The sequence below is a fragment of the Ambystoma mexicanum genome, chromosome 4p (genome assembly GCF_040938575.1).
Source record: "Ambystoma mexicanum isolate Mex_15411 chromosome 4p, UKY_AmexF1_1, whole genome shotgun sequence".
Lineage (NCBI taxonomy): Eukaryota > Metazoa > Chordata > Amphibia > Caudata > Ambystomatidae > Ambystoma > Ambystoma mexicanum.
This window is the reverse complement of record NC_090927.1, coordinates 210,142,685-210,159,235: the sequence shown is the minus strand read 5'-3', so window position 1 is coordinate 210,159,235 and position 16,551 is coordinate 210,142,685. Positions and strand designations below refer to the sequence as shown.

Genomic DNA, 16,551 nt, shown 5'->3' with positions numbered 1-16,551 from the left:
ATCTAGCAAAACCGTTCTGAACGATAAACACACTCCGACTCTCCTCATGGGTACTCACAGTACCAAATTATTTCTTTATTGACGGACCTCTTCCCAGGTTCATCACACCATTCTCAGTAGACTCATCTTTCTCCTCTGTCAAAGGTTCACTAGTGCCCAGTTGACCAGATGTTTATGTTTACCAATTCCTCGGATTCTACTGGCATCCTTTTCACCAGGACTTCTCTGACACGAATTCTCAACATTTTCCTGACATCTTTTCACCAGGTTTCCATGGTTCTTCAGTTCTCTGGCTGTGGTCTCCAAGAAGGTACTCCAAGAAGGCACCTTTCCTGGAACTTTACTTCCCCGGCCCTCTGATGTCAAAGTTCCTTCTTTGCCAGCTCTAGCATAAGGTTCCTTTTTTCCCCAGGTGGAATCTTCCACTTCTCTGAGAGGCACAACAGACAGACCTCCAGTTTCTTCTAGCTCTATAACCCTCCAAAGCTCCTGCATATCGGGATGCAGTCTTTCTTCCAGGCAATGGACAGTAGTACATACATCTATCTCTCACTCTTCACAACACTGTGGGATTTCTAATAAACTGACTCCTGATTTGCTCTTTACCCAGTTCCTCTATTCTGATAGGTCTACTAGTACTGGGTGGCCAATGGTAACTCTTATTTAAGTACTAAGGATGGTTTGGGCCTACCAACGTTACCTTATTACCTCAGGATGGGACTTTAAAAAGGTTTTGAGTTTCCATCTTGGTTTTCTTCGGACACCGGTAGCTGATCTGGGGGATTATGGGAGAGATAAGACTGACATAAACATGGGTAGTTGTCACTAGTCAGACAAAATGTTGATCTTGATTGAGGTTCTATTGAGGCGATTATAGCATTGCTCACATTGTTGGCTAAATGTTCTGTAAATAAAATAACTTCTGTGGGACATTTTTAGTGAAGATTACGGGTGTAAAGGTTTACAAATCATTCCAATTTGTAAGACAGAATCTTCACTACATTTTGCAATTGTACAAGCAATGTATTTTTCGTAAATGAAATGTTTACTGTATCTTGCAATTTTAAGTATAGCCTGTGTATCATGCACCAACCTAGAGTGCACTCAGTCTCTCTGTGTGCGCGGGAGTTGTGTTGTTATTTTCAGATTTGCTCGAGCCACCCCAGCCGTTGCTGACGGCACAATCAGAGAAAAATCACACAGATATCTTGAAAGGGGACAGGGGCGCCGTGTTTCTTTGAAAATAAAGCTATTATAAAAACATACATTGTTTTATTGAACTAATATTGCAAAGTGGCTCTTTTTAAAAATGTTACAATGTTCCGTTCTAATGATCCCTTCCCTTATTTACTGCAATCGTACCTAGAACGTTACACTTGTCAAGCAAATCACATTTTCCAAACCTTTAATAACCATACAAATTATTTTCTGATAGAAGGTTATCATTCCAAGATGGACAGTCTGGTAAACTCCTAGTGAACTTTTTCAAAATACCCCTATGAGAAAGGGGGAGGGACAAAAGTACCAATGAACGGTTCTCGTTTCTTTGCATAAAATCATAGAGCATTTTGGCAACATAAGAATGACCGCATACATTTACATTTGACAGGTATGTTTGGGATAAAAGGGTTGCATGCTTGAATCGCTAAGTATATAATGCACACTGGGATTGGAGATCATTTCATTTTTTCATAGCAGTCGCCAATATTGTACTCATAACTAGATTGTTGCACTTGACTAACTAAACAAATCACATTATCAAAACCAGCAATAAGCATACAAATTGTTTTCTGATAGGCAGGTGTCATTCTAAGATGGACAATATGGTTCTGTGCTATTATACTCTTTCAAAATACCCCTATAAGAAAGGGGAGGGGGACACAACGGATCAATGAGGGTTCTTGAATGCTTTGCACAAAATCATAGAGCATTTTGTGAATCTAAGAATGATTACATACCTTTATATTTGCCACATATGCCTGTGATAAAAGGTTTGTATGCTTGTATAGTTAAGTATATAATAATGCACATGGGTCTTGGTGCTTCTTTCATTTGTCATAGCTCTCACCACTTTAAAAATACTAATTCAGACAATTCATGGATTTGGATGTGAGGGATAACATGACTGTGACATCTGTCCTAGGATTCTAGGTCCGTCTTGCTCCTTGTCTTGTGTCTGGAGAATTTCAGAAAGGGAGGGGCTTGTTCTGAGTGTGAGCATGCCCAGTCCAACAATGCACAGACACTTTTAAAGAATTACATATGTATTATGCATAGAGTAATCCGTTTTCAGAATTCAGTTTTGTTAGGCAGAGTTGTCACTGGATCTTGACTCAGATTAGTACAAAATACCTATGTTTTGTACAAAATACCTGTGTTGTAAACTATGTTTGGAAAGTACTCCTACTAGAGGTCCAAGTGGACTTGCATAACAATATATTGTGTTCATGAACAAATGTAATGGAAATCAAGAATGTACAATAATGTTTAACATGCGTGTAAATAATGAAAGATTTGCAAAGGACTACATACAGATTTGCCAAATTAGTAAACCATGATCTTCATGCAGTGTTGGTGGTCGCCAGCTTAGTCAAGGAATATGTTTACTGGGCAGCAGCCATAATTGCCACTTTGAAAGTATGCTCACATGTCCCTGACTGTGTGTCCTTCTCACGTCACCCCAGTGGGATGGATGTGAAAGCATGGAAAATGTCTGCATGTGCTGATGCTATCATCCAGAATCGAGGGGATATTCATGCCTTACCTGTCGATCCAAGTGCTGTATGTTCTGCGCGCGCAGCTCGTCATACAATCTTTGCAGTATCTCATGTAATTGCAAAGGCCGGCTCTCTCGGAGATAGCGCAGGTGGGAACGTTTCTCCTCCTCAGCAGAAGAAAGGGCTAATAGTTCTTGCTGATGGTGCCAGGCATCTCTATCAATGCCCTCATTAAGTGCCAGGGGCTGAGGAGGCGGTTCGATTTCTAACGTTAGGAGCGTTTGGTTAACTTCCTGCTCTTGGGTCAAGACAAACTGGTAGAGGTGATAGTGTCTGATGAAGAGATTGATAAAATAGTTGAGTAAACAAATCTGGTGGCTTGCAGTCAATCCAGTGTTTGATCCCAAAAGTTTGTCGTTTAAAATATATATAGCTTCAGAAACGGAGACACCTAAACGAGAAGGAACCAATAAATACAGCAAATCAAATTCACACAGTGATATTTTTCAATTACACCATTTCTAAAACACACGTTAAATCATAAGCTAACGTAACTACTCGTTTACAGGAAGTCTATGCCCCCTTCCTCCAGACACATGAGATTTCCACAGAAGCCAGGGGGATCCTGGGGGTTGCAGGAGGGTTGTGGTGTGTGGATGTATGTGTGTGTGTTTTCTACTTGGCCTGCACATAAGACAAACATCCTCTTTACCACCCACTAGTTCCCCTATCCAAGTTCTTGTCCTTTCTGCTCAGGCTCTGCAGGTAGTTAGTTCTTCTTACAGAGATGGGAGGTGTGGGATATGACGGTGGCGCATCTGCCGGAAGGGGACTACTTATACTTACTGGCACGTTCTGTCCCCCTCCCTTCTTCCTGGCTCATCAGATAGATTATGCAAGGATTCCCTGAGGGAGGCAGCCCCTAACGCACAGATTCAATTAAACATTCTTTCTCAACATAGCCTGGACTAACTAAGCTAATGTCCAAAGTGTAGTGTTTACTGAAGATGTCACTGGCTTGCAGATGACTTTCAGAGGTACATAGCTTTAAAACGCCACAGATGCTGACTCGGCTCTGTCAGGATGGGGTGCAAGCTAAGTAGAGGGGTCATACCACTCACTGAGTCACATTGAATGATCCAAGACCACACAGCGGGCGCTGGAAGACTTTGCTGCTGCTTTACTGCAGGATACACCACCAAAGGCTTCAAAATGCCCATCAAAAGAGGGTAAACCCTTTTGTGAGCTGCAGATAAAACACTTCAGTGCGCTTCTTTTTTTCCAATGAATGAAGCTGGGTTCGGCAAGCACCAAGTTGTCTTTGTGTAACACTGTGTTCGCCTGCACCAAGGGAATAGTCAAAAACCCCACTGCCTTTCACACTACCAGCTACACTTGCATAGTTGCCATGAGTATGAATGTTTTATGTGCCAAAACAGAAAGCACACCATGAACATCTGAACTGGGATGAGGCCCAGTGGGCTCCCCTAAAGGAAGGAAACAAATCCAGAAGCCCTTGGAGGAGTCCCAAAACAAGCTGTCTAGCAAAGTGAGTCAAAAAATGATCCCGGGTATACACAGGTTTTTATTAACACAACAAAAACCTCCTCCTCTGCTATCATACTCTAACAGAAAATGTCAGGACAGTCCCTTGTCAATAGTTCCACCTGTTCAAGTGATAAGCTCCCAAGATTTCATGACTTCTCCCCATCACGTACACTCTGTGTGATTTTTCTTTAAAAAATCATCTAACTCGTCTCCTCTTGATGGTGGGATATGAGCAAGATAGCAATAGTACAAAATTGAAGAGGCAAAACGCACAACAAAATCAACCCGAGAGGGACGAATAGTCATGAACATGATCCACGCCGTCACAGATGACAGATACAAGGTTTTTTAGACAGGGGACCAACCAGATAAGAATGGTCAGACCAACAACGGGTGACATGGAGTAGCAGACGCTAGTTGTCAATCTTTCATTTATAGTCTTTTCAATGCTGAAGAACAGGCACTTAATCGAGGCTTAAGCTTCGTGATTGCAAAATCCCATGACCCATTTCTGTTTAGAGCAGAATTTTCCCAATTTCAGAGAAAAACCAGGTTGTGGGTGTTCTTCCAAAAACAATGTTTCCTATTTGATGAGGAAACAACAGGCCTTTATAGACCCTGTACTTTCTAGTCACCACCACAGTCTTTCCCTAAAAAAACATGTTATTTATGAACAAGGTTTTGGAAGATATTGATGTGGAAAAAGGTGGCACCATAGTGATTTTGGATAAGTCATTTTATATTGAAGAATTCAGCAGCCTTTTAGCAGATGATTACAGCTATCGGAAATTAAGAAATTATCCTGCCAGTGATTTATCAAAAATTATTATCGAAAGAGAAACAAAAGCTCCTCAGGCAGGATGGATTTGCAAACAGGAATATGAATATTTCATTAATGAAAAAACAATGGTGATAACTGTCTATATACTACCAATAATTCAGAAATGTCTTACAAATCCACTGCGATGACCAGTTGTTTCAGTCACCTCCTCAGTTTTGGAATCACTTTTTAAATATTCCGAATTTCTTTCCTTAACCCCTGCATTGCAAAAAATGAAATCTTACTTAATAGATTCAACTAGTGTGATACAAAAGTTGGAAACTTTACCAATTAATGATACAGAAATCATCTTTATATGTCTTGACATAGTCATTATGCACATATATTTTACAACAGGTAACATTGGAAGTTATTGAAGAACAATTACAAAAAAGACTAGTATCATAGCCAGTTCCTAACACCTGTATAGTATGTTTCATCACCACTTCATTAACAAAGAATTAGTTTCAATTACTAAACACATACTATTAACAACTAGAAGGAACTGCAATGGGGTCAGGTTATGGCCACCAGTCTTCCTAATTTGTGTGTGTGAATGTTCAAACTACAATAAATATAATTTGACACACATATTTATCTAAATCATATCCAAGAAAACTTTGGCATTCGAAAAATGGCTAAATGGAAAAAAAAAACAATATCTAAAATGTACCTACATAATGAGTAACTAACAATTAAATTCCTTAGATCTTTGTATCAATGTGGACAAGAAGAAAACTAAAGATGAAACCTCATTAAAAAAAACAGATAGTAACGCATTACGTTATGAGAGCCATCACACACAGAACATCAAAGAAAAAGTGCCAGGTGGGTCAGTTTCTCAAATTGATATCAGTACTTACAAAACGGAAGCAAACATTCTTACAGATAAACTGATTATGAGAGGCTACCCTAGAAAACTGGTCGAAAAAGTCAGCAAATAGATCACATATTATGACAAAGAGGCCTTAGTAATGCCTAGATCCATAGAGAAATGCCATGATCAAACAGTATGTGTCACTACATATACTCATTTACCTTTCAAAATTAGAGACATTATAAAAAAAAGGGAAAAATGCAGGATACAAAATTAATTCACTAACTGCGAAACAAAACATGTAATTTACATGATTGTCTTCCACTAAGGTTTGAGTTATTTTGTCACAACCATCGGCATCTGATCAAACATAGGAGCTGCCTTAGGAAAATTCCACTGGTCACACACTTTGTGGAAGCATCACACAACTATAATGATTTCTATTTGACTGTAGGACTAAGAGTGAGAGGATCATATCAATCCTATATTGAAGTAAAGTTAGGCAGGCTAAAACAAAAATGTATCTTCAAAACACAAAGCCACCTTCACAGGCTTAACACAAACATTGAATGGCAATGGTAGCATACTCACATAAATTCCTGACCCATCCATTTTCTAGCACACATTTCTAACACAAATGACTAGTTTTTTCAATGGGGTAACTTTGTCTTGATCTTTAGACAACACCGTTGGAATTTATCAGCATAAATGGCTCCATAGCTCCCATACGATCCTCTATATTGATAAATCAATTTAATATTTTCAATGGAGAATTGGACCCCAATGAAAACTGTATCCCTTGACCATATCATATTAGTTCAAACATATATAAATTAAACAAATTGTTCAAAGACGCTCACTTGAAGGATGCAATGACGCTAAAGTGTTTTACTGCTCATGCACGATCACGTCATCATGCTTCACACACACATTGTGTTGTTTAAAAAAGGGCTGAGAAAGACAAATTGGTTTGGCGTGCTCAGTATCGGTCCCCATCACAGTGGATACTTTAGATTTCCTTCCAGTTGATGGCATTAAAAGTAAGCAGGAACTTGATACACCTTGTCTTAACTTTCACATTTATATAATTTCTCAGGATATTATCAAAATTTGGCCTGACATTCAATTCCTTAATATTTCAGATTTTCCAATGAATAATGGAACAACTGTAGGACAAAGGGCCTCATTCCAAGTCCCGCGGTAATGAGATCTGCCACGCGCAACGACACCGGCAGGCACAGTTGTACTATGCTGGTCTGGGAAGAGTGCCGGTACGTTGCTACCGGCACCTTTATTCCTGGACCACCAGACTTGTAATGAGGCCCAGTCTTCGAAATTATTGAACGGCCACAGCATTATTATTCTTTTTTCAATGCAAGTGGACACACTAACATAGGTTACTCTGTTTTTTATTTAAAGAATATTACAAGAAAGTTTTGCCAAAGTATTTTTCAATATAAAATGAGCTTTAATATTGTATATTTCAGTGCTCACCTGTTCATGGTACATATTATAATCGTAAATGAGAAATATAAATCTGCCCACCCAGGGCTTTAAATCTTAGAACACACTCATTGTGGTAAGACTATTCCTTATGAACTAATTGCATCATAGATTGACCCAAACATGTAATAGACCGCTACACTTACTGTAAGGTATAACGAGTAAAACTCAGACACAGTGGCATGTTAAGTGCGGGTACAAATCTTTATTTTTCACAAAAGAAAAAGGGGTATGGAGGAGTCCTATCTATCCCTAACACTAAAAGGGGTTTCCCTGCCTCAACAAAACTAAGTAACGTATATGACAGGATATTAAACCAAAAAATGCCCTCCGTCCTGTATCCACAACCATAAACTGACCCTTACACACTAATCTCAATATAATGTGCAAATGGGGGTTTCTGTAAATTATATACTTGTAGCTTTCTTTCAAAGTTCCAAACATAAAGTTTTATGGTGCGGAAAAGAAAAAGGAATAAAGATTCACAAGGAAAAGGGTTCTTCCCTTTCCCTAGATTTCTTCAGGTGGTACAAAAGTTACTTTGTTACAGTTCAAGTTTGTTCAAGGAGGGAGACTCTTCCCTTGAGTCCCCTTTACGCACATAATTCTTTTGAATAGTCACTCTTTCACTCTGGATCTGAGTTATCCTGAAAGGGGTATGGTTCTTCTCTTTTCCATCGATTGTCACTGTATCACAATTTCAAGCAAGGGTGTTGACTCCTAATTGTTTTAATTACTTTTCTTACGCCTGGTTTACTCTCCTGCCAGGGTTTTGCAGTTTTGGCATTTCTCTCGTTCTCTAGTTTTCCTTTATCCTTCAAAGGGGTATGGTTCTTCCCTTTTTCTATTGATTATTACTGTTTCACGTTTTCACAGAGGGTTTTTTACCCCTGAGCTTGTTCAACCCTTCTTCTACCTCTGGTGCAATGTCCTGTCAGGGTATTCCAACTTTGTCACTTATCTTTCAAAGGCTTATGGTTCCATCCTTTCGTATTGGTTACCAATGTTCCACAATTTCAAGGTGGGGACTTTACCCGTCTTTTCTCACTTCTCTTCCTACCCCTGATTTATTCCCCTGCCAGGGTATGGTAACTGTGGACTTCTCTGATGCTGGGGCAGAGTGGGGGTTTCTTGACCTTATGCTCTGTAAAACATAATTTTATTCAATATAATGCTTTGCACTGCAACATCAAGCAATTAACGTTAAACAGACTGAATTAAAAGAAAACAAAATTTCCCCAGTAAATCTTCTATAAGGAAAACAAGACATGTCATACACTTTGTAATGTAATCTAATTGATGTTTCTGCATGATTGCTGTCATGTGAAATGGGAACACGATGAACAGTGCAACTAGAATTTTAGCATTCTCTAAGGCAATGATATACAGAAGGTTTATTACAAATCTCATGAGAGATCAAGCATTTTCACGAACAGATCAGAATATTATCAGATTGCCAAAAAAGAATACACAGACAACATTTCTTTTTGCATGTAACATTCAAACTTCAATTTAGCTTGAACTCAAGAGGTCTGTTGTGTGAAGTCAATTATTTTGTGAAGAAGCAATGCCAAGATACATTATCCGTCACTTTGATCAAGGCTTGGAAGCTTTATTGGTCCCATCCAAGTGCACTTAAGACAAGGACCTGTTTCCAAATTACAAAAAAAATACATCTAAAAGCAAGCATCATACTGACGTTTCAAGCTAAATTCATGGGTTCCATTTTTCAGCTAATAGCAGAGGCCTAGGGCAGGTCACCAGTCTCTGACCTGGCAGAGTATTGGGCTCTGTATAAAATGCGCCAATTCCATTACACTGCTTGTTAAAAATATCCCTTCGTTAAGCAGAATGTGTTTTTCTCAGCAGTTAGATTCTGCTAATGAAATAGGTAAACACAGACATGCAATTAAATCTAATTAAAATGTTCACCCTCAAAGGGTCCAGTTAAAATGTCTATTGGAAATACAATTAGATTTAGTAGAAAAATACAGATCACTTGTATATAACAATGATGTATAAAAATATAAGATTTATTACTAAATTCACATATCTTATGCATGAGATGCTAGGAACAAAAATAGCATCTTTGCACTCAGATAATTCTTATGAATTTCAACATATAATTCTCATCAATAGCACATGTTCACACAGAGAATTATAAGACAAATGACGATTTCCAGCCTAATTTCATCCCTCATTCTTGAGGAGAGAGCTAACTCATAGCTAATACCAGCCATTATGAAACATCAAAATACACTGGGCCATTAGTTCAAGAGGAGGGATTTAGTGGGTGTGAGAAAAGGAGTATGTTTCAGACCTGTAACTCCAGTGATCCAGCATTGTTATCTTCTTATCTTTCTTTTTTTAACTCTTTTTTATTATTTTGTGTTAACATTGACACATACGAAACACAAGATGGCACATTTTCAGTAGAAAGCATACCTCTTGTACACCCTCTAGATTCTCTAGCCATGAAACAACCGATTACCATTACATATGATAGGTTATTTATAACGCGCTTAATACCCAGAGGTTTTCTAAGCGCGGACCCTGGGATCGAACCTGTGGAGCTCTGTGTCGTCTTGCTTCCAAAGCGGTCCCCACTTCATGGCTATGGGACGCTTTATCATGCCAACTGCAGTAGTTATAAACAATTTTTAACTGTGGTTGTACATGCTTTCTACCCAGATTCCCAGTAATAGTAACTATGGGTCTTCCGGGACTGAGATATCAAGAACATTGTTCAATTTCTGAAGACATATCCCCCAAAAATATCGACCCTGCGCTCAGTCCCACAGAGTATGGAAAAAAGTTCCTTCCGCATTCTCGCACCTCAAACAGTTAGAATGTTCAATGCACCCCCATTTGAATAATGCAGTTTGTGAGTAATACACCATGTGAAGCATCTTTATCTCAATGAGCGGTAACCTAGCTGAGATTCCTATTTCCTTTGGGAAAATCAGTGCCTTGACCCACTCCTCATGTGCAATGGAGCCCACATTCATTTCCATCTAGCTTTGAGGTCTGACAGTTCCCTGGATCCAAAGACCATTATGATCTCATATAAGGTGGACGTGACCTTAGTCATGATACGTTTTGGAGGGACATTAGCCTCTAAGGATGAACAAGCTGGAATGTCTTTAACATTTTTAAATTGTGAGTTCAGAGCATGTACGAGCTGTATATAATGATAGTGTTCAGAGTTGAGTAACCCGAAACAGGATTGAAGGTCCGCAAAGGATACCAGCCCACCCTCCCCTACGACATCAGCCAGAACCAAGATATTATGCCGCCTCCACACCTTGAGGTTCCCGATCTTATTAACTTCGGGCAAGTGTGCATTTTCCCATAGGGCTTGGGCTCTCACCTGCCCTTGGGTCATTGCTGGCTTGATACTAGAATTAACTAGTCGATCACATATGTTCTTACCTTTTCTAAGTGTGAAAAAGGGAAGCTCTTGGGTGCATCCGGTTGCTGTGACTAGTGCCCAGTTTTTCTTAACCAGTTTCTTGGTTTGTTACGTATGCTTACCAAATGTAGTAACACAAACCAACCGGTTTTTGTCCTGCTTTATTCCTTCCTGAGACAACAGCGCATCCCTATTGGCAAATCTCACACATTTAGCCACATGCTTGACAATCTTGCGTGTATACCCTCTTTGTTTCAGTCTGTCAGTCAAGATGTTAGTTTGGGTTTTGAAATCTCCTACATATGAACAGTTTCTTCAATGACGGAGAATTTGGCCATAGGGCAAATTTTCCCTGATTGATTTAGGATGTTGGCTAGAGTATAATAGCAATGTGTTTCGCTCAGTCTCTTTCTTATAGAGATTAGTATATAGGTGACCTTGTCAGTGTGCGATAGTGAGATCCAAGAATGCAATAGACTGAGATTCCACATGAACTGTGAAGGCCAGATTAATGTTATGAAGATTAAGCCAGTCAAAGAAGAGATCAAACTCGGCTCTGGTACCAAACCAGATGAAGAAAATATCATCTATGTACCTCACCCAGTTAGTTATCTTGAGACTGTAGGGGTTATTGGGATAGATGTTCAAATCCACAAAGTTAGAGACATAAATGTTGGCCAGACTCGGGGCAAATGATGCCCCCAAAGCTGTTCCTTTGATCTGCATAAATAGATCATTTTCAAATGCAAAAAAATATTGCATACCTTCATTTCCAGGAGTTCCAAAATGTACTGAGTAGGAACCTTCTGTGGGAGCGGACGTCCATCTTGCGAGATCTTCAACAAATCCAATGCTTCTCTTTGTGGGATATTGGTGTACAAGGAGGTGATATCCAGAGTAATCAGGAGGTTAATGCTGTCGTTAAACAGGAGTCCATCTACCATATTGATCACAGCTGCAGTATCTTTTTTGTAGGGCCTAGTGCCTGTCGCTATTGGTTGCAAAAAGGTGCCTATATATTTGCCACTTGGTTCCAGACATGAACCACACAGGGATACAATAGGGTGCCCTGGTGGATTCACATAGTCCTTGTGGACTTTGGGTAATGCATGCATCACTGGAACCCTGCAATCTCTAGGAGTAAGGAATATTGCCCTGTTCCTGCTCAAGAATCCCATTTCTATTGCTTCCATATAGACTTCCTGGAGTTGCCTCATGATCCGGTCTGTGGGGTCAACCTGGATCAGAATGATCAGAATTTTGCAGCAAGGCAAGTACCAACTCTACATAATTAGGTCTAGTCATAACCACTATACCACTGCCTTTATATGCGGGTTTGCTTACAATGTTCGCATTAGTTGCAAGGCTTTTCAGGGCATGGTATTGATTCCATGTGTTAATATCCCCGCAAAAATATCGCCATACAAAATTATCGCCATATTTTTGCAGCAATATTAAGGCATAGAACCTACGGGGGATACCCCCGCATCCCCTGCATTATTTTTAAAGAAGCGGGGGACACCCCTGCTGCCTCCGCTCCCAAAACCCCCAAAATTATCCCCCCCAAAAATATCGCCTATGGCCGTTTCTGACGACCATATATATGGCAATATTTTTGGTCGGAATAATATGTAGTGATACCATGGTATTCAGCGTTAGAAGTGCTGTCAAATTGTCCATGATCTCTCCCGGTTACAAAGATGTGTGAAATGCCTTCCAGTACCATTTTTCAAGGGCAATGATTTCAGCAGGAGTCTGCCTGTCACTGGGAGTAAACGTGGATCTCGGCCGGAAGGCTGTTTCTCCCTCTCATATTTCTGGTTCTTGAGTGCCAAAAAAGGCCTTAAGTCTGTCAGTATGGAAACATTTATGAAGTTCTAGCTCCAGTTTGTTGCGATTGCCATCTTGTGTAGGCACAAAACTAAGTCCTTTAGTGAAAACACTTTATTCTGAAACTTGTGTATCTGACAGATTGAATATATGTTGCAACACTACTGTGGGTACCCTCTGTTCCTGGTGTTGTAAATGCATTGGCAACACTCTTCTGGTCTTGACCCGTCTCCCTCCTTGAGGTTGGGCGACTGCCCCTTCTCTGTCCTTGGCCTAAAAACAGTGGCTCGCATTACCTGCCTGTATCACTCGGGCTACGAGTGTGGTATCTTCAGCCGATGAACTACTGGTATCTGAAAAGGTTGTCTATTTCTGTGTTGTAGAAAGGATTCAGAGGTGGAATGCAGTTGGAGGCCAGCTAGGGGTGGGGTTTTTCTTCAGAGAAGATACTTATATCTCTCTTCAACTTGGTACATTTTTTTGCCAAGTTCAGGTTCTTGAATTCTTCCACTATTTTCTTAACTGCATTGAATTGCTCTGCGCATCTGTAATTAAGGTTTATGTGCAACGGCATTCTCATGCAAATCTAATTCCTTCTTTATTTTATATGCAAGACGTTCTCCAGTGTTGATGGTGTGTAGCATAAGATCACGGGAACACTTAGTGGCTATCTGGCTAAAGCTGATTTTATATTCATCATCTGCCAGAAACAAAACTGGTGCTGTCTGTATTTGGAGGCCTAAAGGAATGATGTTGGCTTGCAAATATTCTTTCAAAAGAGATGTTTGAACCTGTGGATTGAAAGGACTGGACTCTTTTCAGGATCTGGTGGCGACCAATGATAAGTGTGCACAGCTTTTTGATGGAGGGTGATTGATTTTTACTCCAGAAACCAGCCCAAGACAGTGGTCGAAGTGAGTGGGAGCGGTCGGGAGCGGTGCTCCTCTACTTTTAAAAAATATGTTTTACAGCTCTTATACTTTTATATTAAAAAGAAACTGTTCCGGAATGGTTTCGTTTTAAAATAAAAGTGTAGGAAGATGTTGCAGCTTGCATTTTCAGTGCACTGCACTGAACGTTCCCCTAAACAGCAGGTGAAAGTGTTTGGGGGTTTGATTTCTGTGTGGGAGGGAGCATGGTGATGAGGTTTGTGGTGAGTGGGTGCAGGCCAGCAGGGAACATAGTTCTACTACTTCTTTTCGTACACTTCGACCACTGGCCCTAGATGACTCTGGGGTGTGAGCAGGAGGGCCTCTATTTGCCACATGCTTTGGGATGTTACGTCTTTGTCAACGATGGTGCTCGAAAGCCCCTTGAAGAAGTATGTTATCCCCAATGATGCACCAGAAGACCAGCTGCATAACGTTTCAGGGACCTGGGGGTGGATTTTGAAAGACAGACTCAATTGACAAACACTGAGGTTAGTGTTACTTATCTGTTAGTTAACCATTCTTTATACTTGATTGCGTAGTTAACAGTTCTTTATACTATCTTGTTGTTACCTGTTTTCCAAGTCTCTCTTAGCTTTCCCTCAGCTCCCTCCCAGACCTTTAAAAACTCCTGTTACCTGCTCTTGGAGCCAGGATGCTACAGCGGTTCTGCCTGGGATCTTATGATGATCAATAGTTTTTCTCTTGTTGGGCCCTTGTTTCCTGGTCCTTGTATTGCTGGTTGTTCTTCTGTCGGTACCGGACTCAACTGTCCCTTCCATATGGGTTGCTCAGCCACCACCACTCTGGATGCTTCTCAAGCCCGCCTATGTGACTTGGTGAAAGGCCAGTGTTAGCGGGTCTCAGCGCAGTTGCCAGACCGCAGGGTCCACTTACTAAAGGTGCTCAACCCATCAGGTGGAAATCTATTTTTACTCGAGCAAGGGCCTTTGTCATCAGCTGATCCAGGCCCTGGTGTCATAATCCCAAGTACTCAAAACATCACTATTCACTCAGAATTTGTGGCCATAAGTGGGCAGGCCAGCCAGGGTCCCACATCCATGCACACTGGTGACAGCTTGGGTGAAGAATCCGCCAACAGAGAATCCAACCCAGCTACTAATGGCACCAGGCCCAGGATATGATATGATGTGGCATTTATAACGCACCTGTACACAAGTGTTTCTAGGCGCGACAAGACAAGTAGGGGGAAATAAGGGAGGACAAAATACTGATCTTACTAGGCCTTGTGTCATTCATATCACAGAAGTGGAGAGAAGAGGCAAGGGAAATGTCCCTGGGGAATGGGAAAGGGGAAGTGCAGTTAACTCACAAGTGCAGTCAGCGGGTGGCTCATAAGTGCAGAGAGAAGGGACTGTAGGGTTGCAGATACAGGTCCTTAAGTGCTGGGGAACACAGAGGGAGTGCTAGGGCAACTGGACATGCAGGAGCCTGGGCCCGAGTTCAGAGGGTGAACAGGTGACCAGTACATAGAGCAGTCAGGGGAGAGTAGCAGAGAAAGCGGAAGCGAAAAGGAAGGTCTTGAGTTGCTTCTGGAACCGGAGGTGGTTCTGCTCAAGTTTATGAGAGGCATGGAGGCTGTTCCAGAGGGAGGCCTCATCTGAGGAGATAGATCTGCCACCCAAATCTCTGCTTGGAATAGCATCTGACCCTTAGAGAGTTGGAGGTGGATGAGCGTAGAGCTCGAGAAAGAAGAGAAAGTTGGAAGAGAAAGTTGGAGGTAGAGTGGCCCCAGGCCCCAGAAAGCCTTGAGGGCGATACAGAGGGTATTCAACTTCATCCTTGCAGCCATGGGGAGCCAGTCAAGAGATTTCAGAGCTGGAGAGATACGACCTCTGGGCTTGAGGCCAAGGACACGTCTCACAGTCCTGTTCTGGATAAGTTGTAAAGGTCAAAGAGCAGAGGCAGGAAGATTTAGAAAGAGGCTGCTGCAATAGTCCGGCCTAGACAGGACCAGAGCTCTGGAGACAGTGAGCTTCTGGATGAAAGTGAGAAAAGGAAGAATACCTCTGAGGAGTTGCAGCTGATAGTTTGACTTCTTAGAGACGTCACAGATGTGAGGAGAGAAGGAGAGGGTCGATTCAAGGATGACACCAAGGTTATTAGCCTCACAGGAACGAGCAGGAAGAGGGCCCAGAGATGGCAGCCAGAGAGAGAGGGGAAAGGAGGGAGCGGGTGTCTCAATGAGGAGATCTCAGTCTTACTGGCATTAAGGCAGAGATCATTGGCGGCACACCATTCCTGAATTGCGGCCAGACAGTCTGTTATGGGAGAAGAAGCAGAGGTGGCTGAGGGAAGCCTGAAAGATAGCTGAATTTCATCTGCATAACATTGAAAACTGGAGCAGAAAGTAGAGAGGCAGTGGGCAAGAGGTACCATGTAGTGGTTGAAGAGCCAGGGAGAGAGGTTAAACCCCTGGGGAACACCACAAGTAAAGAGATAGATGAGAGAAAAGACCTGAGTTGGACCTGAGTGGGCTGGTCGGTAAGAAAGGAGGTCAACCAGGCAAGGGCCTGATCGGTAATACCAAGGTTGTCCGAGAGATGATTGAGTAGGATGGCATGCTTGGCCGTGTCAAAAGCAGAGGATAGATCAAGGAGAATAAGGACAGAAGGGAGATTAGAGTCAATATTGGAGAGTAAGTCTTCACAGGTGTTCAGGAGAGCAGTTTCCCTGCTTCTGACAGCTCTGAAGCCAGACTGGTGGTCATGGAGGCAACCAACAGATTCAGTATGTAGATTAAGCTGGGAGAGGCCCAGCTTTTCCAAGAGTTTGCCCAGGAAAGGAGTGATGGAGACTGGGCGATTGTTAGCCGGAGAGGAAGGATCGGCCGAGGGCTTCTTTAGAAGGGGGTGCACAAGAGAGTGCTTAAGGGGGAGGGGAAAGTTCCAGTGGCAATGAATGCACCCTGGATATGTTGAACCAAGGGTAAAATGCAAACGATACAGAAGGGG

The 16,551-nt window shown here is 41.6% G+C and overlaps 1 protein-coding gene across 1 annotated transcript in view; it reads right to left on the bottom strand.

The window, feature by feature from the left end:
• The window catches only part of C4PH8orf74 (chromosome 4p C8orf74 homolog), a 334,059-nt gene that overhangs the window by 106,732 nt on the left and 210,776 nt on the right, over positions 1-16,551 (bottom strand). The window contains exon 3 of the mRNA XM_069604999.1: positions 2,765-3,168. Coding sequence (XP_069461100.1) covers positions 2,765-3,168 — 404 coding nt within the window. The remainder of the gene's footprint in view (positions 1-2,764; positions 3,169-16,551) is intronic.